Source organism: Stegostoma tigrinum, chromosome 13 (assembly GCF_030684315.1).
Source record: "Stegostoma tigrinum isolate sSteTig4 chromosome 13, sSteTig4.hap1, whole genome shotgun sequence".
NCBI classification, from domain to species: Eukaryota; Metazoa; Chordata; class Chondrichthyes; order Orectolobiformes; family Stegostomatidae; genus Stegostoma; species Stegostoma tigrinum.
The window spans coordinates 49602339-49629559 of NC_081366.1; the positions used below are offsets into that span (position 1 = coordinate 49602339).

The following is a 27221-nucleotide window of genomic DNA, read 5'->3' on the forward strand; positions in this document are numbered from 1 at the left end:
ACACTATTCATGTAGCTGGTCCAATAAGCTTATAGTCTGCGGTAATCCACAAGATATTGTTGATGGAGGACCCTATGATCATTATGTGATGAACATCAAGGCGCTTTATAGTTTGATTCTCAATGATGGAGATGAGCAGCTCCAAACACAAATATGGCCAAAAATTAGATGTCATTTATAATCCCAAGGCTGTCGCCCAATTTCTGAGCACAGTCAGCTTTAGCTTTGGAGGAGTTACAATGGAACTGTACCTGAAGGAACATCATTGGGCCCAAATCCTAAAGCATATATCCCTAACAGCAAAGCTATACCATAATTGAGGATGGCAAGAAGTACTAGCTTTCCCAGTATCATTCATATCCCGTGCACAAATAAAAAATACAATGATCTGGTTTTATATTTTGTTGCCAGCGTGGAGTTGTTGAATTGCAGACACTTCTGAACTGCTTTCAACAGCAACTTACATTTTTATAGTACATCTAATGTGCTATATATAAAGTGGAGAAAGATAAGAATGAGAGATTGTTTGCAGTTTAGTAGTTCCAATGTTTCAAGGACTCATCCTCTTCACGAAGGGACTCAGTTTTGAAGTATTCCTTTCCCACAAGTTCTCAGGAACACTTCTGCAAAGCTGACTGATTTAAGTTGTAAAAGCAAACAGGTTTTTTTCTCTACAATACTCACTAAAAGCTCCTGTGTATGTGGGCTGTGTAAGGTCTTTTGGCACTTTCCTGTAGATATCAAGTCTAGGAAAAAAAAAATATGTTTTAAAATGCAGTTGAGATTTATTTTCAAACACATCTATATGTACAAACATTTTTCATTGATTGTATCACAATTTACTGGTACTATTTGCTTGAATTTTAAGAAAAAACTTGAAACTTCTCTCATTTAGTTGTTAGTAGTTAACATAAAATTGCAATGCTTGCCGCTCTCATATGCAAACAACAAAAAAATTGCGTTAACATAGCACCTTTAAACATAGGAAACAGCAGATGACACTTCACGAAGTGAAGAAATAATTCAATGAAAGGGTCAAACATTTAAATTGGGCAATAGGCTTGGGATTATCAGTGACAACTAATATTTGGCCATATTTGTGTTTGGAGATGCTCATCTCATTGTTTGACCGAACAAACTCATTTTAAGATTTTTAAAAGGAGCTTCTTTATAAGAATACATTGTAGTGGAGATACCCGAATGATCTAACATCAATGATGGACAGAAAAGGACATATTTACCAAATATCAAAGTCTGAAGAGTGCAAGCTGCAGGAGAATGTTAAAGAGGCATAATGGAGCAAGACTAGGGAGGGATTTCATTTTCAGTGTGAATATTTTAAACTCAATACAAAAGGGCAGAAGTAATGAGAATGTGAGTAAAATGGTAACCATAAATTGTCATGACTCCAACTTTCAGTTAAGTTAGAATTCATGAAAGGTAGAGGTCAGAGGCTGGTAATGATGTAAATGGAGAATTCTGTCAATAGATAATGAATGCACAAAACAAAAATCAAGCTCTCAGCGATAGCCAGCACGAGAGAGAGACATAGAGACTCAAGTGGTTACGTTGGTGGATAGAATATGACTTTCCAAATTCACCTCCATGCTGAAGAAAAGTCAATAGGCTTGCATACCCTACTGGACACCGTAATTAACGAGGGACTTAAGTTACTAATGGGGGCCAAAATTAATGGTTTTGCTTTTCTAGACATTCAGAATTTTTTTCTCCCCTTGGTCCACAACTTATTGTTAGACAGGCATTGCACAGATAGATATCAGTTGGAGATAATTAGCTGTAGGCTCTTTTTTGCACTTCGTATTAGAGACAAAGATAGACAGACAGGAATAAAGAGTATCAAAGCTTGTAATTGGTAACAGAGAAATCTTAAGCTATCCTATCTGCTAGGATTAATAAAGAGAGAGGCAGGATCAGATGCAGACAAGGAAAGACTTTTGCTTAACCTGATTAAGCCAAATCTCTGAAAGAATAACAAGACCAATTATAATCACTTGAAAACGGGCTTCCGGCACTCATTAGATGCAGCCAAAAATGGAGGCTAGACCAGATGGCCAGGCTAAACAATGCGAGTAAGGCCAGAGTTATTTAATAGAGCAAGGATGCCAAATTATGATGACTTAAGAGATACAATGAAACATTCAAGAACACTGAGTTGGGAAGGAAGAAAGACATCCTGCAATGTACTGTATTTATTAAAGTGAACAATCGAAATTCCAATGGTATAGGGTATCACACATCACGGAAACATGATCTAAATTATTGCAGGCAATCAAAGTCCTTTCAGTTGCTGTGTGATCAGAAACAAAATGTTGATACTGTAGCATGCTCAGGGGACACTCACAGGAAGCAACAAGCTGATTGCAGTTTACAAGCGCAAATGTATTGCCAAAGAAGGAAATACATTCCCTCAGCCTTTGGCGGTATTAGCACAAGAAATAAGAGTGGGAGGTGGTAGTGTGTAGGTAATGCCCCTGGATTAGCAATCCACATGCTGAGGCTAACATTCTGGGGACATGGAGTTGAATATCACCATTGCAAATGGTAAATTTGGACTCAACTCACAAATCTGGAATTAAAAACCAGTCTAATAACCATATTCATTGCTATATAAAACTCCCTAGTTCACTAATGTCCTTTACTGAAGGAAATCTGGCTTGGATGTGACTCTAACCCAATGATTCAGGACCCACAGCAACGTAATTGTCTCCTAAAGGCCTCTCTGAAATGCAGTTGTAAGCTACTTAGTCTTTATAGTCATTTGGAACAGCTAAGAAATGAAACAAAGCTGGACGCACACCCAACACCAACACTGGCACTGAAAACAACAAACCCTTGACACCTTGCAAAGTCTCACTTATTCATACTGGGTAATGAGCTAAAATTAGAAGAGCTGGCACAGTAGCACATAACCGGGGAGAAGGTATATTGGGAATCCCCAATCTTGACTCTAGACTCCATAAAAGATTCATTGTAAACAAATGAAAGGAAACCTCCTTCCGATTAGCAATTACAGCCCCTGCCTCTCAGCCAATGATTTATCGTGGCAGTCAAGGAGCCACAACGCTTCTCCATCCTCAGGCAGCTTAGGAAAGACGGCATGTCCACAAGGACTCTCACCAACTTTTACAAATGCACCATAGCCAGGCATCTAATGATCTGGTACAGCAAGAGCTCTGCACAGGACCTTAAGAAACTACAGAAGGTCGTGTGCACAGCCCAGGCCATCAGGGCAGCCAATCTCCCATCCACGGACTCCATTTACATTTCACATTGCTGAGGAAAGACTGCAAACATCAAAGACAACTCCCACCCCGATGATGCTCTCCGACAACCTCTTCCATCAGGTAGAAGGTACAGAAGCTTGAAAACATGGATCTGCAGGTTTAAGAACAGATTCTTCCCAACTGTTATCAGACTGATGAAAGGACTCTGATTTCAATTTAATGTTGGTCTTGTTAATGTTGATATTGGTTTGTGCGCTTCCTTTGCAGTTGGAACCTGTACACCCCGCTCTATCTAGGCACCCTATGATCTGTACGTTCTTGTTTGCTACGATCTGCCTGTACTGCTCGCAAAACAAAGTTTTTCACCGTACTTAGATACATGTGACTATACTAAATCAAATTGAATCAAATCATTGCTACTGAATGCCTGGTTGCTAGTTCAAACCATTGTCAGGAAAGAAAAATTTCACATCCCAGAAATCACTAGATCTTTGTGGAGCTCAGCGGCAAGTGCTATTGCTTCGCTGCTGATTGCAAAATCCAGGCTATTATTTCTGTCTGCGGCATCTTTAAGTTACTCAGATCATTTTGTTTTCTGGTATTTGCTAGAATGCGGGTAAGAAAATAAGTGTGGGTGGTTTACTTTCTATACCAAGCCCAATCTAAACAGAACTTAATGGAACTAAAAGCCAACAGATTGATATTGACAAATTAAATTTTCTCCAAATATGTATTATTAGCTTAAAGCACAAGAGAACGTTGACAGAAATCTAATGAATGTGAATCACTAAAGAAACAATTTACAATCATTTATTTTAAAAACATTACATTTATATAGGACTACATTGCATTGGCCAAACCAGTTCACATACAATAAATTCCTCTGAAATACAATCATTATGTAAAAAGACAAGCAGCCAATTAATAATCCGTAAGTAACAGTGAATGTATCGAACAGATAATTTATCGACTCAGCAGCTACTTGGGGGAGAAATGTTAGCTGTGCTTTCTCAAATAATGTTGTAGAAATCAATGTGAAACATTGTAAAATGGTGAATACATCCGAGCATCATGATCCACTGTTAAAAATTGCACAGAAAAATAAAATTTACATACAGACTCCTAGCAGGAAGCAATCATTGAACTAACTTTGTTTACATTTACTCAAAAAGGAAAACAGCAGAAAATGCAATACAAGAAAATATTGAGGTCTTGTATGAAACTACGCTCCCTCTATACTTTAAAAAATTCTTTTCATTGAAGTTGTAAGGTAACCTATTTGCATAAGTTCCCAGGATACTACAACAGAACGCATATCGACTTTGTCTGAAGATTTAACAAGTCAGTTTGTAGAATTGTTTTTATTGTGATCAAAAATATATATACTATAGCTTCCTGACATATAAGTCAATCCCAACTTTCCTGCTCCCTCTGTCAGATTTCGTCTTCCAATAACATGCTCTAATTGATAGAGTCTTTTTCCAATTGGAATGGTTGATTAATTTCACAAATACTTGGCCGAAGGGAATGAGAGTGTTTTCTTGAACTCACATCCTAATGTTATTGATACAACTGCAGCTGTATCGAAGATGGAACTGAGCACTGAAGTTCCGACTTTCACTGGCTTCAACTATCTTTCTACTTTACTATCAACTTGCACATACTGTTTTCTCTAGTCAGAGTACAACTCTTGATCATTCAGGTCTGTAACAGTTCTGTTTCCATAACATAACATATGCACATGGGAGGACTTCAAGGCTCTGGGAGTGGTCTTTCAATCAATCACAAATTTGACTAGATGCAGTACCATAAACTGAAGCATTACTATGGCTTGCTGCATGATTATTTTCTCTATTCCTATATGCTGGCCTTATATGACTGACCTTCCCACAAGTATTGTACTATGGTTAAAAAAAAACTCAAGCATTTAAATGGTTGGTGATAAAGGTGACAACAGTGGGCTCTAAATTTCTGACTGAGACTAAACTTGGCTGCAATGGCTGTCAGCTCACAGAAACCTAGCTGACCTCCTTTACCTGGTCAGGTACATAACACCATTGCTATGGACTTACTGCAGGCCTCATTCCATGTTAGATCACTGCCTTTTCTCAAATGCTTGGCCCACATTTTACTGTTTTGTTTAGGTCTCTTACAAACATGCCTTCAAGATTTATTTCTTAGTTTGCATTACACCCACAGTGATGAGACTCGGCTTAATTCAAGAATATAATCTGCAAACTTCATTTTGCAATTGCTTCCTTTCATTGACTGAAAGTCTCAGAGCAATCTCATTCAAAGTCATACCATGATGGGAGTCCAGAGTTTCATTAATTTCAGCATCTTCCATTGAACATGAGTCTCCTGGACAAACAAAATCAAAAATCTAGCAGCGTCAGTGGGGAGACCTGCTGAATTTTTCCTGCAATTTCTATTTTTATTTGTCCCTTGAGTGCTTCCTTTTACTTTATTCTCTTGGGGACAACACCGGTTTTAAAATAAATACATCACAAGCACTTAGCTAAATCATTGTGAGAAGAACATTTATTCTCAATTTCGATTTTATTCCTTTTCTACTGGAAATGAAGCTTGTGTTTATAATGACCCTAATAGCCCTTTATATTCAAGATGAATTCTCCTAAATTTCCTCCAGTGTTAGTTTCTTTAAGTTACAGATCATGGTGACTCATTGTGTACCTGAACACAACATACACTGCACACACAGCAATCTTTTGAATCCCTCAAACATCCTCATAACGAACTTCACGAGTTTCAAAAAATGTGTCACAGTTTTTGAGTCCTTAACTTCTTTAATTAAATATAAAACAAAATTCCATTTCTGCTTCTTTACCATTTTTCAGTTGTATATTGCACTGATCAATGATTAACATTTGGACTGAAAGCAGGGTGGCCATTATTGAAATAACTTTATTTACACCCCACAACGGTGAGAACAGCAAAGCGGACAACATAATAAAATTCTGGGATCCTGAAATGTCCTACACTCAGCTAGGAGATATGGCGTTAAAGCATGTGCTGTATGCGAGTGGCAGCCAAGATTAAGGGTTTAAGTCCTTCAATGATGACTAAGCCTCTGACTCAAGTAAGTAAGCTGGAAAAGTGACATGTGAGGGCACGTAATGTTTTCTTTACCTTCCTTTTCCAAGCAGCACTGAAACAAATGACATAAAGGGTTGAGGTAATTTCTTCTTAAAGTGTACTCTTACCCAATTCAGATATCAGCTTGTTGTATTAGTAAAGCAAAATGTACTTCTTCCCATGCCAATTCCAAAAGGAAGACTGGTAGGGGAGGGAACTAAAATTGATGAAAAAGGCTTGGAATCTGTGGTAATTTCAGCCTTACTTGTTTTTTTAGTGAGAGGAAATTAACTAGAGGACTGGAGGCCAAACAAGTCTGATAAAACAGCGACAGTGCAGGAACCAGCATACGTGGAGGACAGTGTTGTCAATGTACATTTAGAGGTTGAAAACAACAAGTGCTACATCATGAATGCAACAAAATGAGTTTGTTAGGAAGGAATGTTATGGCCATTAAGTGGCCTTTATGTCTTTGAATATGATAATTATTAAGTACACTGTATACAAGCTTAGCTCTTTAATAGCATTCTTGGTTGAGTCAGAAAATTACAAGTTTAAACCATACTTTTAGATTTAAGCACAGAATCCAACATGAATATTTGAGTGAATTACTTTGTCTGAGCTGCCATTAAAGCACGACTTTGCCTGCTCAGGTAGATGTGAAAGACATCATGGCGCTCTTCAAAGAAATATCAAGGAGTTTCACAATATTCAGCACAGACACGAAAATGACCTATGACATGCTCCAGTGGAAAGAGGGAAATAATTGGTTTAAGTGCCACGAGCACAAAACAAGAAATAACATGCCAAAATAGCGGAGACAGTGGGAGGGAGAAAAATGGGAGATGGAAAATGAAACAGAAAAAGCCAAGAACACAGCAGGCCTACAAAAATTTTTCAAAAAATAATAAAATTATTGATCAGTTTAGAATGTAAAACAACAGATTTACAAACAATGCAAAATGCTCTCGCTGAGCTGAAATAAAATGGGAATTTGTTACACACGACTATAGATCAAGGGTTTTTAAGTAGGGAGTTGTAAATGTGCAAAATAATTCCCATGAAAGAGAGAAATTAAGTTCAGCACAAAGCGGACAAAGACAAGTCAAAAACAAGCCAAAACCGAAGAGAAGAATATGTGAAGTTCATAGAAACGATAAAATGACAGAAAATAAAATAAACCTGATGACAGTAAGAAAAGATTGAAAAGTTTGAGAAGAGGGTTTCCATTTGGCACCCCAGAAGCGTGTCACCTTAAGTAAAAGCAGACACAGTTCTAAGGAAAAGTCACTCGACCCGGAATGTTAACTCAGCTTTCTCCCCACAGACGCTGCCAAACCTCCTGTGCTTTTCCAGCAATTTCTGTCTTTGTCACTAAAAGTAGAATGGTTAATCAGGGACCCATCTCACAATTAAAAAACAGATAACAAGTTAATAAATACTAAATGGAAATTTGCAGAGATGTTCAAGTCATTTGCAACAGCACTTACAAAAAAAGATTATTGTGGAGCTAGTTAATTGCAATTGATTAAAAATAAGATGAGAATTCCTTCTGGATTTTCAGAGTATACTGTTCAGAAACATTGCAATAAATATTGTTTTTGCCATGTTAGTCAACTTAAAGAGAAACAAAACACCAGACCCTAAAAGGATACTTTGAAGGATCTGGAGGGAAATGGATAGGTAGAAATAGCAGTGACCACAGAGATCTCTCAGGATTCTATTTGAGTCAACAGCGAAATTAGGACAAGTCAAATTTAGATAACCTGAAACTGCGTATGTGCGCATTTTATCAGCAATTCCTACAAAATAGGAAATCAGTAGAACAATCTGCAATAAAACTGAAGTTCTGGACTGTAATTGCGGATTAGCTGAACTCACACAAATTTTTTGTGTGCATTCATATGCTAATATTGAAAAGGGCAACTTAATTCCAACATGGTTAAAAAAAACTAAGTTGTAGAAAACAGAATTATCAGGTAATACCAACTGAAAAATGAGTCAAAGAAAGAACTTATTGTTTGCTTGATGGCCTCATGGTGTTAAGCAAGACACCCTGACAACGTTCTGGGGATCCCAGTTTGAATCCAAGTGGTGAAATTTGAATTCAATAAAGAAAAAAATCTAGATTTAAAGAGTCTAATGATGACCATGAATCAATTGTTAATAGAAGGAAAAAAAAATTCTGATTCACTAATGCTCAGGTAGCAATAACCTCCTCTCATGAATAATTTTTTTTTAAATTCCACAAAAGAGGTTAACTTTTGCAATTACATGCTTTACCTGCATACTGACCTTCTGGATTCATATATTAGAACACCTAGATTCCTCTACAACTCAGAATTCTGCAGTCATTTCCCGTTTAAGTAATATTTAAGCTTTTTGATTCTTCTTGCCCAAGTGAACAACTATGCATTTCCACTTTGTAACTGATCGGTCAGATGTTTGCCCACTCACTCACCCTATCAATATCCCTCTGCAAACTTCTTCCTAACACACTTTCCTTGGTGGCATTTGTGAAGTTAGCTACAATGCTTTCAATTCGCTCGGCTGTCATCTGATGTAAACGGTAAACAAGTTGAGGACCCTGTGGAACTCCAGTCATTGCACCCTGTCGAATAGAGTAAGTCCCTCTTTCTCCTTCTGATTTAGATCTACTATCCTCTGTGGTGAGGACAGAAGCAAAGTATGTGTTCATTAAATCCACTATTTCCTTATGTACAAATTCCAATTGTCTCTCTCCGGAGACTAATATCCCCTATAATCTTCCATTTTAAATATTTATAGAATCTCCTGCTACGTGCTTTCATACTGCCATTTATCTTCCTCTCATCCTCTAATTTCTTCTACCTAATTAAACTTTTAGCCATTCTTTATATTCTGAACAAACACCTGATCTGCCACTCACGAATGAACAGTATTCAATTGTTTATCCTTAAGTTTTTTGGATTTTCTTTGGTTGACCCACACATGGTGGGTCCTCCCTTTAGACATGTTTCTTTACAATAAGAATATGCTTATTCTGAGCATTCTGAAATTTCCCCTTAAATATCTGCCACTCTGTCTCCATTGCTCTTTTCCCTAGCCGGTTCACTTCAGGTAGCTCAGCTTTCATATTCACATTGCTGCCCGTATAAAGATTCAAAATACTAGTATTACATCAAACATCTCCTTTTCAAACTGCATGTAAAATTTAATCATATTATGTTTGCTGAAACCAATTGGTGCCTTTACTCCGAGGTCATTTTTTAATCCTGTCATATTACACAATACCAAGTCTAACACATTCTGCTCTCTGGTTGGCTCCAAAATGCACTGTTCTAAGAAACTCTCTCAAAAGCATTCTATGAACTCCTTATCTGGGCTCCCAGTGCCAAACTGATTTTTGCGGTGTATGTGTCGATCAAAATCACCCATGGCTATTGCTGTCCCTTTAATACAAGTACTCAATACTTCTTTTTGTCTACTCTGTCATCTACAATTCTACTCTTGCTGGAGTGACAAAGGTTCAAGTGAACTCCAGCTACAGACTATCAGCTGGTTGTAATGCATTCATGACCTTCATCTGTGTTGAAAAATAAATCAAAGGTTTACTTCATTGATTATTTAGTAATAAATTAAACATCGGTCCACAGAGCTTGGATAAAGAATAACTTGCTGACTTTTAGATTTCCTGTACTGACCTGCTGGTATGTAGCCAGCTGCTGAAGTTTTCAGCCATTGTGTGACAATTGTGAAAAACAAGTATTTCAAGAAAACAGATAATGAAGTGTGAGGCTGGATGAACACAGCAGGCCAAGCAGCATCTCAGGAGCACAAAAGCTGACATTTCGGGCTGAGACCCTTCATCAGAGAGGGGGATGGGGTGAGGGTTCTGGAATAAACAGGGAGAGAGGGGGAGGCGGACTGAAGATGGAGAGAAAAGAAGATAGGTGGAGAGGAGCGTATAGGTGGGGAGGTAGGGAGGGGATAGGTCAGTCCAGGGAAGACGGACAGGTCAAGGAGGTGGGATGAGGTCAGGTAGGAAATGGAGGTGCGGCTTGGGGTGGGAGGGAGGGATGGGTGAGACGAAGAACAGGTTAGGGAGGCAGAGACAGGCTGGGCTGGTTTTGGGATGCAGTGGGGGGAGGGGACGAACTGGGCTGGTTTTGGGATGCATTGGGGGAAGGGGAGATTTTGAAGCTGGTGAAGTCCACATTGATACCATTGGGCTGCAGGGATCCCAAGCGGAATATGAGTTGCTGTTCCTGCAACCTTCGGGTGGCATCATTGTGGCACTGCAGGAGGCCCAAGATGGACACGTCATCTAAAGAATGGGAGGGGAGTTAAAATGGTTTGTGACTGGGAGGTGCAGTTGTTTATTGCGAACCAAGCAGAGGTGTTCTGCAAAGTGGTCCCCAAGCCTCCGCTTGGTTTCCCCAAATGTAGAGGAAGCCACACCGGGTAGAATTGATACAGTATACCACATTGGCAGATGTGCAGGTGAACCTCTGCTTATTATGTAAAGTCATCTTGGGGCCTGGGATCAGGGTGAGGGAGGTGGTGTGGGGGCACGTGTAGCATTTCCTGCGGTTGCAGGGGAAGGTGCCAGGTGTGGTGGGGTAGGAGGGCAGTGTGGAGCGAACAAGGGAGTCATGGAGAGAGTGGTCTCTCCGGAAAGCAGACAAGGGTGGGGATGGAAAAATGTCTTGGGTGGTGGGGATGGAAAAACGTCTTGGGTGGTGGTGTCAGATTGTAGATGGCGGAAGTGTCGGAGGATGATGCGTTGTATCCGGAGGTTGGTGGGGTACTGTGTGAGAACGAAGGGGATCCTCTCTGCTGACCAAATGGCTACAGTGGTTTTATTATGATACTCTAGTAACTGTTAGCTACAAAAAATGCATGTAAAATACATTCAGAGCCAAAGAAAAAATGAATTCTGCTTACCTTCCTGTTCAGTTTATATTATTCCAGGAATTGTACAACAGGAAATGAATAAAAATCATTTACATTGGTAAATGTGTATAATTGAAGGATGTGCAGTAACAGCACCAGGTTCACAGACTTAAATCTAGCACTTGTCACCATTAACTATGGCAAGTCCAAATATACCAATACATATTGTCATATCCACTACATTCTCCAGGCTCCTTTTAATAATCTAAACTATTGACCAATCTGAAGAGCAGAGAGAGAAAAAGACCAGCATAACATTTAGTCCATAAAGAGTATATAAAGATAAACTCAGACAATAAAAATGAACTTAATTATATTCTTGGACTTTTGACAGCTTGTCATTTTTGATAAAACTTCGTTCCTTTTCTGGGTTTTGGGGGTCTTTTCTTTCCTTTTTTTGTTTTGTTCTAGTTTCTTAAATTTGTCCCATCAGCTGTAACAGTTTTAATTTCTCTCCATCTTTACTCCACTTATCTATTTTTCTCATTTTCCATTGCTTCAACAGACATCCAATAGTGACCCAATGGATGGTTTACAAATTTGGTTCTTTTAATGCCCACCTACCAAGACACAGATTTATTAAGACAGTATAAAATCCACAAAATAAGTTTGATAACTTAAATATTGTTTTTAAAAGTATTCTGGAAGAAGATAATCCACAGGTCCTAGTGTAATGCAATATGGAATACGGTCAAACAAAGTGTCATCTCTTATCAGGCTTAACTTTAACTCAAGGATTTAACTCAAAGAGAACATTAGCAGCGACATCCACGTGACTTAGTATGGCCCCATAGTCCTACTGAACTATACGGGGCTGCTCTGTCAAAAGGCAGTAACTGTGTTTCAACATGGAGATATCAATGTACACGGATTACTATGTCAGTCTTCTGCAGACATTCACCGTTTTAACAGAAAACAAAAGCACTGGGCCTGTCAACAAGCACTTCTTCCCGCTAACCTGCCAACAGCAAATAAGCCTTCTTCATCTAATTAACACATGCTCCCTTTCCATCTCGTACATTTCAGTTGCAGAATCATAGAGACATACGGCATAGAAACAGACCCTTCGGTCCAACCAGTCCATGCCGACCATGTTCCCAAACCAAACTAGTTCTATTTGCCTGTGGTTGGCCCATATCCCTCCAAACACTTCCTGTTCATGCATTTATCCAAATTTTTTTTTGGATATTGTATCTGCACCTGCACAGATGTATTAAGACAGTACAAAATCCACATAATAAGTTTGATAGCTTAAATATTGTTTTTAGAAGTATTTTGGGAGAGGACATTCCACAGGTCTGGCAGTTCATTTCACACACAAACCACTCTGTATGAAAATGTTGCCCCACAAGTCCTTATTAAATCTTTCCCCGCTCACCTTTAAAAATGCCCCCTAGTTGTGAACTCTCCCACCCTAGGAAAAAGACGTTTGTCATGCACCCTCTGCCCCTCATAATTTTATAAACCTCATTAAGGTCACCCCTCAACCTCCTTTACTTCAGTGAAAAAAGTCACAGTTTTTCCAGTTTATTTTTATATCTCAAATCCTCCATTCCCTGAAACATACTGGTAATTTGCTTTCTGAATACTCTCCAGTTTAATAATATCTTTCCTATAACAAGCTTACCACAACTGCACACAGTACTCAAAAGATGCCTCAATGCCCTGTACAATTCAACATGATGTTCCAATTCCTGTAATATCATCACTCAGTCATGCACCTCTGCTCTATCCTCATTTCTTTTTTAATTTGTTCATTGCTAAAAAGCTAGTATTTATTGCACGTTGCCAGTTGCCCTCACTGAGCCACCTTCTTGAACTGCTGTGGTGCCTGTGGTGTAAATACACTCGCAGTGCTGCTAGGTCAGACAGATTTTGATCCAGTGACAAAGTAGACAGCCTCAGTCTTTCATACTGTCAGCAGTATTGAGAAGAGTCAATACCAAGACAATTCTAAGCTGTAACTTCATGATAAACACAGGACTCTGCTCCTTTCTTGTTACAGGAACATGTCTGAAGTTACTCAGAGATAGTAAGAACTGTCAATGCTGGAGTCAAAGATAAGAGTGTAGAGCTGAAGGAAAACAACAAGCCAGGCAGCATCACAGGAGCAGGAAAGTTGACATTTCTGGTCGGGACCCTTCTTCAGAAAAGTCGGGGGCAGGGGTGGAATGGAGGTCAGAAATACAGAAAGGAGGGATGGGGATGGGGAAGGTAGGTGGGATGATGATAGGTGAAATCAGGTAGGGAGTGTGTGGATTGGTCAGTGCGGTGGGAGGAACAGATAGGTGAGAGAGAAGATGGACAGGTTGAGGCAGGTCATGGAGGCAGTGATAAGAGGAAGGGTTAGTCATGGGATAAATTCTGGGGTAGGGAGGTTTTGAAACTGGTAAATTCCACCTTGGGCTACTGGACTGTAGGCTCCCAAAGGTGGAATACGAGGTGCTGCTCCTCCAACATCAAATGACAACACTTTCCGGTCACAAGCCATTTCAACTCCTCTTCACACTCCCTGTGCGACATATCCGACCCGGGTTTCCTCCAGTGCCAACCACAAACTGGAGGAGCAACACCTCATATTCCACCTTTCGGAGCCTACAGTCCAGTGGCCTAAAGGTGGACTTTACGAGTTTCAAAATCTCCCCACCCCCAGCCTCATCCCATGACCAACCCTCCCTCTCATCCCCACCTCCTTAACCTGGCACAACCTGTCCATCTTCTCTTCCACCTATCCGCTCCTTCCACCTCACGGACCAATCCCCACCTCTCCTTACCTGCACTCACCTATCACCATTCCACTTATCTTTCCCAGCCCCGCCCCTCCTCTCTCTATTTCTAAGCTCCTTTCCCCCTCCCGCTTTTCTGAAGAAGGGTCCCGACGTGAAATGTCAATTTTCTTGCTCCTCTGATGCTGCCTGGCCTGCTGTGTTCCTCCAGCTCCACATTGTGCTATGTCTAAAGTTACTGTTTTGAAAGCTAATTTGTATGGAGTACTGTTCCCACCTCATTGACTTAAAAATCATTCTTCTTTTCTTAATAGACAAGTCTTTGTACTTGCAAAGTCCAAAGACATCTAGTAAAAATGTGGGGTTGCGTAAGTCACACAAGTTTGATAAAGCAAATGGTATGTTTGCAAGCTAGGGATTTAGTCATTTCTTCAATTCTCAAACCCTTTGGTCAAATGTACTTTTTTGCTGGAAACCTGGAAACAGACTGGGACATTATTTCTACCTTTGAACATACCATGAAAACAGCAGTTGTTCTGGTTAAACAGGTTCTGCAGCAACTCTTTATTACCTCTTTATCTTGTTGTTCGTGGATTCTGCTTTGACTTGCCAAAATCTGGAAGATATTATTTAGTCCAATCTGCACCAAAGTGACATTAAAGATTGCAGTTATAATGATCAAGTCTTGTTGCAGAAGGCTAGATAGCTCACTTCCAGTAAGCTCCAGAATTTTACCATCAAAATGTCCTCTTGTAGCAACCACAGGAAGAAAAACTCACAAGACAAACTCTCACCTCTGCCATGGCCGACCAGTTGATGCTCTATTTATGCCATGAAAAATGTGATTACGTGGCTATAGATTTATCCCCCTAGTTTTGTTACCCATCAGGTATTTCTCTCATACAACAGCAAAAAAAAATTGAATGCTGGAAATCTGAAAAGAAAACCGATGAAGACAGTCAGCAGGTCAGACAGCATCCATGTAAAAATGACCTAAAATTTTAAACTGTTTTTCTGTCCACAGATGCTGTCTGATCTAAGCATTTTCTGCATTTTCCGTATTTAATGGAGAACTGCAAATAATCTAAACAATGGCAGCTCCAGTACTTTTATCCCACAGACGATTACATTGAACCTCTAGGCATCTGACAATTTTTGCTGTTAAAACAGTATTCTTTACTGTACACAAGGATGCAGTTTTAATAAAACGGCTGGAAATGGGTACATCACCAAAATAAGTTGTCTTCAAGACTTTTACCAGTAACCAATCCAAAACTCATTGAAATTTTCTTCGAGCAAACTGTAGCAAGCCACTGAGTAAAGTAACCATAGAAGATTATAGAGCTGCTCTCTCGGAGACAGGGAGATGGCTGGTGGTACTTTACTCTGACAGACACCACACCTCAGGTGAGGGGTGAGGTTGAGAAGGTGACACCTTCATAGTAACCTCAACCAGGACAGGAGATGACCTGCTGTGTTGGCATCACAAACAATCATCCAGACAACTGAGCTAACTCACACCCTACTGAATAAATTAGTGTGTACTGATTAGTTTCTTAGCAATTTTTAGTGATATAGAAGAATTTTTAAAACTTGCTTAGTGCTTGTGCACCTAAGAAAGTAACTTAAACTCATCACAAACAGAAAAGCTTGTAAAATTGTTCTGGAGGATAACAGCCAATTTTGCAACTGGGACCTGACTCATTAGCCAAAGTAAAAGATCGCAGAAAATATGAACATAGGGTATTACCTGTATCTCCCCAAGGTTTAAAATTTCCCAATCCTTTGCAGTGGCTTGACATATTTCTCTCAGTTTAAGTTTATTGAGTTGGGATTAACAGCTCAGAGTCTACTCTGTTATTTATACGGGAACAGGAGGCAGTGATAAAAAGATGATGCATTCTCTGGTGTGAAGGAATAAGAAATGTTCCATCCTACAAGTTAAGGACAGTGCATTATTCAATCGCTGACATGTAAATTTAGCCAGCGATAAATAAGGCAAGTGATTTTAAATGATTTCTTCCTGCAAATATTTGTGATCAAAGTAGTATTGAAAATATGAAGTAAACACGCAATTAACTTCATTATCAAGTTATATAATATACAAACAATGTGAACGCTTCTCATTTAAAATATTTTCCGTACCTGACCACATTTGTCTTAGAGAAAATACAATCAATTTTCATTTATGCTCCAGACACAGCACTATCCAAATTACCCCACACTATTATTAATTCCATTACTATTTAGACTCAATTGTCAAAAAGGACATTCCAAATTTTCCCATGCAGTAGGAATCTACACAAAATGCAAATGATCACAAGGCACAAGCTTCAATCTCAACAGCTGAAAGTCGCCTGCAATAAAAATTGCTGCAGGTGCAAGTTTTGTTCAAAAACAGCTGAAAAGCCTCTTGTCAGTCATAATTCAGGTGGAACAAACATGCCAGCGCAAGTTAAATTCACCATCCTCCACAAGGACATTTGATGGTTTCCACTGAAAATATACAAAACAATGTCATTAGATATTGGAGCTTCTTTGTTCGTGAATGAGGCCTACATTAGGTAGTAGATCACATTGTACTCAGCAAACATCTAACGAGTTGCATTAATCATGTGAAAGAAAAGCCTGAATATTGTTACAGAGATAGTACAAAAGGTCGTTGCTGGAGAATCTGAGATAACAGGTGTGAATTTCTAAAGAAGGGTCTTGACGCGAAACGTCAAACTTTCCTGCTCCTCTGATGCTGCTTGGCCTGCTGTGTTCATCCAGCTTCACACCGTGTTATCCCTGAATATTGTTTCACACATTTGTCTAATAGTACATCAGACTGGCCTTGCTGAACAAATGCCAGTGACAGAAGCGAAATGCTGGCCATACTTCATTTACAGCACATATTAGAAAAATAAGCAAAAAACTTAAATGTAAATTTTACAAATGAGTTGATTTGACCTTTATTTTCTTGCAACCAGTTTGCTGCAAAAATTGACTAACTCAATTCAATTTCCCATTAGAAATACTATGTTAATGACAAAATTAATGTTAAATGTTGGATTTGATTTGCTTTATTGTTTTCACATATACTGAGATACAGTGTGAGGTATTGTTTTGCATGATAACCAGACAAATCACACCTTACAGAAGTACTTCAGGTCAACAGAACAGAATGCAGAATCTAATGTTACTGCTACAGAGAAGGTACGGAGAAACATCAACACCAACATATGAGAGGCCCGTTCATATGTCTGATAACAGCAGGGAAGAAGCCGTTCTTAAATCTGTTGGTACACGTTTTCAAACTTTTAGAAGAGTGTGTAACTGGAGTGGGAGGAGTCTTTGATTATGTTGGCTGCTTTCGAGGCAGCAGAAGAATAAATAGAGTCAATGGATGGAAGGTTTGTTTCCTGATGAACTGGGCTGCTTTCACAACTCTAATTTCTTGCGGTCTTGGGCAGAGCAGTTGCCATACCAGGATGGAATGCACCTGGGTAGGATGCTATCTGTGGTACATCTATAAAAATTAGGAAGCATTATTGTGGTCATGCCGAGTTTCCTTAGCTTTCTGACAAAACAGAGGTGTTGGGGCGCTTTCTTGACTGTAGCATCGACGTGGATGGAACAGGGCAGATTGTTGATTGTATTTATTCTTCGGAACTTGAAGCTCTTGACAATATCCACCTCAGCATCATTGATACAGACTGGGGCATGTCCTCCACTTTGCTTCCTAAAGCCAATGACCACCTCCTTCATTTTGCTGACATTGAGGGAGCGTGTTGTCTTTACACCATGCCACTGAGCTGCCCATCTTTTTCCTGTGCTCTGTCTTGTCTTTGTTTGAGATCCAACTCACTTCAGTGGCGTCTTCAGCAAATTTGTAAATGGAGTTAAAGCTGAATTTGGCCACACGGTCATGAGTGTATAATGAGTATTGTAAGGGGCTGAGTGCACAGCCTTCAGGATTATTATTGAGGAAGTGTTGACGTCTATCCTTGCTGATTGTGCTCCGAGGGTCAGGACGTCAAGGATCCAGTTGCAGAGTCCAAAGTCTCCGAGTTTGATATTATATTTTTTTCAGTAGAATGCAGCTTGGAAAGTAATTACAGTGGCATCACTGTTAAACTTCTTCTCACCCTATCACGTGCTTTCAGTTGTGTCAGAATCGTAATGTAGAAAAGTTCTCACAAGATCCAATGATCAGATGTGGTGCAGGAACAACCACAAAGACCAAATGCTTGCACAACTTAACTTTCATCATAGCAAAGCCTTTGATTAGTCACTTTTGTTTCCCAGACAACAACAATAACATTCACATAACAGAATCAGAAGCAGGCAACAAATTTCAAACAGAACTTCAAATAAAATTTAAACCCAAGAAACCACTTCATACATGACAACAAGTTTCCAGTTTGTCTTGCCTTGCGAGAAAGTATTCATCGGGTGTGCTTGAGACGGGAATCAATGCACAATTTAATGCTAAAGTGGACTGATACACAAAACCAGAGTATACAGGACTGTAAAGGAGAAAGTGGTTTTGTCATTTTTCATTGTTTTAATATGTAGGTAGTGTATATTGAATAGCATAGATGCTCTCCCTGTGTGCTGAATAATGTTATGACAGAATGAGTACAAAATGGAAGAATAACTGCATGTACAGTAAGGATGAGATGAGTCAGAGATAGATAGAGTTGAGCAGAAAAGGAGACAGCTTGTGTTACAGAAAAATGGACAAGGAAAATGAGCAGGCACGCGACAGCAGGAAGGAAACAAAAAAAATTAAGTTTAGACAGTGAAGTAGAAAGAGAGAAAAACGGTAGTGGATAAAGAAAGAAAGAGAAGGTTTCCACTTTCTGATATCAGGTATGAAGAGTGACTTGGTCAATATACCAGTCCAGTTGTCTGGGAAAACAATAGTAGAAGATGGAATTATTATTAGGAGCCAGAAGTCATGTAACATAGTAAAATATTGACCACCTTATTGGAAATCAATGAGCGCTAAATGTATTATGGCAGCCTGCACTTATAGTACATACTGCAGCGGTGAGCCAAAATAATGGGAAGATTTTCCTAACACTGGCTATGATTCTTGCTAATGATATTTCCTGTAATCTGTTTCTAATAACCGGGGAAAATTTGACCTATAATAGCAATGTATTGTAACAACAATGCAAAATCAGCAGTTTTTCTAACATTTGTTTCAACTTAGAAGTAGCTCCTTATTCCACTGCCACTGGCAAATGGAACAATTTTAACAGCATGCAGCAAAAACTGAAAAAAATTATTGGAAAAAAACTGCTTAATAAAGCTGCACCTTGCTGCGCACAACATGGGGTTCTCCCTTGATCTGACTTTCACACTCTCCATTGATTAGTTTCTATTGTTGGTTTCATGCCAGAAAGAAGTTGCTTAATGGATAATCCAACAGGTGTAATTTTTAGAATATACTCTTCTGGTAATGTTTAGAGATGCTCAGAACTTCAGGATTCAATTTAAATTCTTTGTAGACTGCAAAATGTTGGTAAGCATCTGCTGTGGGCATTACTTCCAACAAGGTTTTCTCCCTGATGCAGTAATATTTAGGTTATCTCTTATTCCACAGGAAATTAGATGTGGACAACATAGTATTGAAGGATTCAACAGCTGTTTTTTACAGCTAGATAATAGATATAGATATTACGTTTACAGGCACAGAGTGTCTGGGCTGGTATTAAGCTATTTATTACAACAAAGCAACCAAAGAATTGCAGGCGCTGGAAGTCAGAAACAAAAACAGAAATTCCCGGAAAAAACTCACCAGGTCTAGCAGCATCTGTGGAGAGAACGCAGAGTTAACCTTTTGGGTCCAGTGATCCTTCTTCCAGCAATGAGCAACATGCTTCTAGTCTGAGTTCATGCATCAAGTAATCCAAGTTCAGATGAAGCATGAGATCTTTCTATCTACAGGTTACATGGTGTGATAGAGTGATGATATCAAGAGCGTCCCTCTTAAATGGATGCTGATGTATTGGCCATGACAACTAGGTTCAGTTCGATCCATTTATAACATGCACAAACAAAACACATTTTCTCTCTCAAATAATTGGTCAATGTTATCACAAATTAGCTGAATAAGACAAAATATACATTTTTCAAAAGTAGGATTGTACACAATTTCTACTTATATTTGGACATTTTAGTTAAATTTAAAAGTCAGTCCACTTCTTAAGAAACAAAACATTGCAGCAGTCCTTACGTCATCTGTTACCATCAGCAATTACAATCCAATCAAGTATATTACTCTTTTTAAAAATCACTGGGAGGCACTACTGCCTTTGATGAAAAAAAACTGTTTTGGACTTTGGAAGCACCTGTGCTTTATGCTTTAAGATAATAAAATCTCACCCCCATCAGATATGCATAGTTGTACATATGCATGTGTTGTCAATTCAATAATTATATAAGTGAAAGGGAATTTACAAAACCAAGCGTTACAAAGACGTTTGAAAACTTGTCCTGATCTGGTGATCATACACTTGTCTGAACAGCAACATTTCCTGTAATTTTTCCTCCACCTTACCTGAATCAGGATAAACTCTGTGGGCAGAGGAAAAAGAAATCAAAAGAAGTTTACCTGGCTGATATTAAACTGACACTTCATGCTACTAAGTATAAGACCTCTTTATCAAACTACTGCATCAGTAAGTGACGGCTGTGGTCAATGTTATATTTCTCAGTCTTTATTTTATGAATGGCCACCACCCACACCATGATGCAGGTTTTGCCCCCAGCAGGGTATTTAACCTGAATCAGCAATGCTTATGTTATCTCCCATAATACATTAGAAACTGGACACGAATACTGTGGGCTGCAGTTGGTTCGCTCCCTGAGCTGGTTCATTAGTTTGCAGACATTTCCTTACTCTGCTGGGTAACATCATCTGTGCAGCCATCAATGAAGTGATGTTGTGTTTTTCTGCTTGTTATTTAAATTCTGGGGTCCGTTGGAGTTGATTATCTCATTTCCAGTTTTTCTTCGCAGTGGTGTGTATATAGGCGTGTTTATTAATGTCCTTCTTGGTGGAAAACCAAGCCTCTAGAATTTTCCGTGCTTGTCTTGTTTGGCTTGTCCTAGGATCCTGATGTCCCAATCAAAATGATGGTTCTCCTTAACTGTGTGAATTGAGACAAGTGAGCATTGGTCATGTCTTTTCATTGCTAGTTGGTGTTCATGTGTACTTGTGGCCAATTTCTTTCCTGTCTGTCCAATGTAATGTTTGTTGCAGTCCTTGCAAGGAATCTTGTATGCCACATTTTTTCTGTCCATAGTGGGTAACGGGTCTTTGGTTCGAGTTAGCAGTTGGTGGAGGGTTGACGTAGGTTTGTGTGCCACTTCAGTGCCCAATGGTCGTAGGAGTCTGGTGGTCAGTTTGGATATGTTCTTGATGTATGGGAACATGATGAGTGTGTCAGGGCGTACTGTACCTTCCTGTTGTTGTTTGTGTGATAGGTATCGTTGGACCCAGCTGTTCGGCTATCTGTTGTCCTTATCTGTAGAGGTATTCTTCTTTGTTTTGGCGTAGATCCGGGTTTGAATTAATGAATACTGTGTTATCGAAGGGTTTTTATACCCTCAAGACGGTGATACCATAAGTCTGAAAACTGAAAGAGCTGCAGATAATGTAAATCAGAAACAAAAATAGACATTACCGGAAAAGCTCAGCAGATTTGGCAGCATCTGTGGAAATAAGGGTCACACGACCCGAAACGTTAACTCTGAGTTCTCTCCACAGATGCTGCCAGACCTGCTGAGTTTTTTCAGCAATTTCTGTTTTTGATGTCACGAGTTTGTCTGTTAAGGTCTACTAACAGCATACCATAACACAACAGTTTTTTCTACCCTCCTTGTATTAAGGATAACATGTGTCCACCCTGATTTGATAGGCTCCGAGATAGTTGTTAAATCCAATAAGTGACATGTAGACAGTGAACAAAAACCAGAACATTGTGGAAGGAACAGCAAAGAAAATGCTCTGAATTCTCCTGGAGCCAATGTATGCCAATCATGAGGCATGACAGCATATTTAGAACAAAGAACAAAAGAGAAGTACAGCAGAGAAACAGGCTTTTCAGCCTTCCCAGCATGTGCCAATCATTATGTCCTGACTAAACTAAAAAACAAAACTTCTGCCCTGATTTGGCCCGTATCCCTCTCTATTCATGTAATCATCCAGCTGGCTCTTAAATGTCACCAACGTGCTGGCTTCTATGACATCATCTGGCAGTGCATGCCAGGTTCCTACCGTGCTCTGCATGAAAAACTTCCCTCACGCATCTCCCTTAAACGTTCCCCCTCACCTTGAAAACAATCCTAGTCTTTTTAACCTTTCCTCATAGCCAATGCCTGCGAGACCAGAGAACAACCTGGTGAACCTTCTCTGTACTCTCTAAATCTTCCATGTCCTTCTAGTAGTGTGGCAACCAAAACTGTACACAATACTCCAAATGCGGCCAAAAAGGGTTTAAATAGCTGCAACATAGTTTCCCAACTCTTGTACCCCATGCCCTGGCCAATGAAGGCAAGCATGCCATATGCCTTCTTAATCACCTTGGCCACCTGCGCTGCCACTTTTAGGGAACTGTGGACCTGCATGCCCAGATCTGCTTGTATGTTGATGTTTCTAAGGCTTCTGCCATAAATAAACTCTCAAACAAACTTTCCAACTAGTCTTTTCCCCATAACCCTTGATTTGCTTAGTGATTAAAAAGCTGCCTATAACTCTCACCTAAATTTGATCCTCCAAAATGCATCACCTCGCATTTGTCTGGGTAAAATTCCATCTGCCATTTCTGTATCCAATCACCAGTCCATTCACATCTTGTTGTATCCTTTCATAATCATCGGCACAATCAGCAACACCACCAATCTTCACGTCATCTGCAAACTTACTAATCAGATCAACCACAGTTTCCTCCAGATCATCTATATATACTATAAACAGAGGACACAAGACTGATCCCTGTGGAATACCAGTGGTCTTCGTTCTGAAAAACACCCTTTCACCGATACCCTGTTTTCTATGACCAAGCTGGTTTTGTATCCATCTCGCCAGCCCACCCTAAAACCCATGTGATTTTCGTTTTTGTACCAATCTGCCATGTGGGACTTTATCAAATACCTTACTAAAATCCATATAAACTAAATCCACATCTAACTAAGCTAGCCTCAAATAATGATGGTGCACACATGAATAAAGTGAAACCAATGTCATGAAATATTTACAAGCGATAGTTAAATTTGAAAAAACAAATCCACACCAGATCTCAGCTCCCAATATATTTAATGTTAATAAAACCACCAGATGTAGGAGCCCACCGAGGTTGCTTCACCACTCAATGAGTTTATCACTGATCTGATAATTCTCATACAAATTTTCCAACTAGTCTTTTCCCCATTACCCTTGATTTGCTTACTGAAGCTGCCTATCTCAGCTTTGCATATACTTAATGGTCCCTGCTCTGCAGCCCCCTTACTCTGGGATTACACTCTCTGGTGTCCCACAAGGGGAAACAACCTTCCCAAATCCACCCTATAAAATCCCCGAAGAATCTTGCATACTTCAATAAGGACGCTATTCATTCTTCTGAACTCCACTGAGTACAGGCTCAACCTATTCTTTGTCAACCTGGTTAACTACTATTGTTGTTCACCACTGCAAAGTTTCTGCTGGTGCAGAATCACATGTGTCCCACGCACACCATTAGCACATTAATTATTACATGCAATCACGTGGGAAACTTGAAAGAAAAAGAGAAATGTAACACAAACTTCTGGTTTGATCATCGGAAACAGTACATCATGGATTAAATTCCACCCATTGCCTTAAAGGCATGATGCTGAAAATGTGTTTATGCACAATAAGCACAATTTATTTCCAATTTCTAAAATGAAAAAGGTAGGCATTTACTTCCTGCTTTACAAATAAAGGTACAATGGATATCTTACATCCTTGAAAATTGGAAAATACATTAAGAAATGAGCTGCCAAGGTTTCAAGTCTGGTGTACCTCAAGTTTTATTCACGATTCAAGTCGCAATTCTCTACACTAATGATCTTTCATGTTTGTTCAGACAGCTACATGTCAAATTTACAACCCTGCTTTCCAGTTTACAAAAATGCAAGTTCTTGACAATAAAACAGGATGAAAAAAATCTACTTTTCCAAAAAGGTTAAGGAAGAGATTTTCATAAAATTCCAGATACAGACCATTTCAAATATCAATCATAACACAGCCCATCATCAATACCATTTAAAGTAAATTAAACATTATGATCACAAATAGCAAGTACTAACGTTTAGTAAAAACCGCAGATGCTGTAAATCAGGAACAAAAACAGAATTTGATGAAAAAGCTCAGCAGGTCTGGCAGCATCTGTGAAGAGAGAAAAAAAGAGTTAACGTTTCGGGTCCACTGGCCCTTCGTCAGAACTGATGGTAGCTAAGAAAACGTCTATTTATATGCAGAAAATAGAGAGGGGGATGGGCTAGGGATAAACAATAGGATAAAGGATAGAGCCCAAAGAGAGAGAAGAGCTGCTGCATAGACAAAGGAGTTGATAATGTCTGCCCGGGAGGGTGAATAGCTGTTAATGGGGTCTTTTAGTGACCAACAATAGGTAGTGTGTAATGGCAAGCTATGTTATAATAAGGCCTGGTGTGAGGGGTAGGGGTGAGTTTAGGCCCTAAAATCATTATGGAGTTCGGAGGTCTTCAGGGTCCCCAAGTGGAAAATGAGGTGTTGTACTTCCAGTTTGCATTGAGCTTCCCTGGAACACTGAAGCATGTATAAGATAGAGATGTTGGTCAAGGAACAGGGTGGTGCTTTCAAGTGGCAGGTAACAGTAGCTCAGAGTCTTTTTTGCAAGCACAACGTAGATGTTCTGCGAAGCGGTCACCTAGTCTACACTTCCTTTCCCCAATGTAGAGGAGACCTCATTGTAAGCAGCGAATGCAGTAGACTAGATTCTGGGAAGTGCAGGTGAAGTGTTGCTTCACCTGGAAGGTATGTTTGGGCCCTTGGATACTGATGAGGGAGGGGGTAAATGAGCATGTGTTAAACTTTCGCCAGTCACAGGGTAAGGTGCCATGGGGCTGTGGGGAGGTGTTGAGGTGAAGTAATGTGGACCAGGGTGTCCTGAAGGGAACGGTCCCTGCAGAAGGTGGACCAGGGAGGGGAGGGGAACATGTGTCTGGTGGTGGGATCTCACTGAAAGTGGCAGAAATGGCATCCAGAACCGGTAAACTTCATCAATTTCCACCCTGCCCTCACCTATCTTGGACTCCTCTCTTCCCTTCTTTGACCTCTGTTTTCATTTCTGGGTAGACTGGCCACTAGTATCCATTACAAACCCACTGGCTCCCACAGCTAACTGGGCTATACATCCTCACACCCCACTTCCTGTAAAGACTCCATCCCATTCTCTCAGTTCCTCCATCTCCATTGCGTTTGTTCACGAGGCCATCTTTGACAAAGGAGCCTCCAAATCGTCTACAGTCTTCATCAATCAAGGATTACCCAGCACAGTTGTCAACAGGGCCGTCAACCAGGTCCAACCCATCCCCCACACTTCCACCCTCACTCCTTCTCTTCCCTCATCCTCACATACCATTCCACGAGCATGCACGTCCAGAAGATCACGTGACGCTATTTCCGCCACCTCTGGCAAGATGCCACCACCAGACACATATTCCCCCTCCCAGCCCTTGGTCGCCTTCTGCAGGGACTCTTCTTTCACCCCTAAACACCACACCCCACCCCCACCTCACGACACATTCCCCTGTGACTGGCGAAGGTGTAACACCTGCCCTTTTACCTCCTCTCTGCCCATGATCCAAGGGCCCAAACATACCTTCCAGGTGAAACAACACATCACATGCACATCCCAGAATCTCGTCTATTGCATTAGCTGCTCACAATGTGGTCTCCTCTACACTGGAGAAATGAAGTGGAGACTGGGAGACCACTTCTGCTTGAAAAAAAGACCCAGAGCCTCCAGTTGCCTGCCACATTAACACATCAGCCTGTTCCCTGGACAACATCTCTGTCTCTGGCTTGCTCCAATGTTCCAGCAAAGGTCAGCACAAGCTGGAAGAACAACACCTCATTTTCTGCTTGGAGACCCCATACCCTCCTGACTCAATATCAAGCTCAATAATTTTAGGGCCTAAACTCTCCCATGTCCTCACCCCCTACCCCGCATACTAGGCAGTGTTATCAAATAGCCTGTCATTACATACTACCCATTGTTAGTCACTAACAGTGCCCGTCAACAGCTATTCACCCTCCTAGCCAAATATTATCAACTCCTTGTCTGCGCAACTGCTCTTTTCTCTCTTTGGGCTTTATCCCTTATCCTATCTTTTACTCCCTACCCCATCTCCCTCCCTATTTTCTGCATATAAACTGACATTTTCCTGGAGACCATCAGTTCTGAGAAAGAGTCATCCAACTTGAAACGTTAACTCTGATTTTTCTTCTTCACAGATGCTGCCAGACCTGCTGAGCTTTTCCAGCAACTTCTGTTGTGACTAATGTTTACTTGCCACTTGAATTACAATAGAGTTTAAAAATCTGGATTTGAACAAATAACGCATCATGATATATTTTAAAGCTTCCACTTGAAACAAGACTTCTAACTCTTTCTTTCAAAGCAAGCATTGCTTAAAAATCACCCACTCGCAACTCACCAATATTAGAAACAGAAACACTGATGACCGACCTCTAACTTCAGGGGTAACCCCGCACCATTCTTTTCGACAGAGGAAGTGGCTTTCTGGTCACCTCAGCTGACTATTTGCATATCTGCCAACTCATCACCAGAGCAAAAAAAACACCATGATACAGCTGCAGCATGATAATGACTTCCTGCCAATACTTTGAAGATAAATATTCACAAACTCTTTCCTAAAACCAAAAAAAAATAGACACACATGAAACAGACAATCACTATAACTAGCGTACTACCAAAAAAAATTTTTGACTCGGGTCCAAGCGTACTGTGAAAAATCACTCACTGGTATAATGAATGATTTTATCATTGCCTACATTCTTTGGTGATGCCACATGCCCTTTTGTGCACATGCTGTCTTGTTGACCCTCCACTCATAGAGTTTGCCTACCTTGTCCCATACTCCGGACATCAACCAATTAACACATTTAGTTTTTCAATTTTAAAGTCTTGTCCTA

General features: G+C 40.0%; 1 protein-coding gene across 1 annotated transcript in view; it reads right to left on the minus strand.

The window, feature by feature from the left end:
- The window catches only part of ergic1 (endoplasmic reticulum-golgi intermediate compartment 1), a 98414-nt gene that overhangs the window by 64864 nt on the left and 6329 nt on the right, over positions 1-27221 (minus strand). The window contains exon 2 of the mRNA XM_048543212.2: positions 685-746. Coding sequence (XP_048399169.1) covers positions 685-746 — 62 coding nt within the window. The remainder of the gene's footprint in view (positions 1-684; positions 747-27221) is intronic.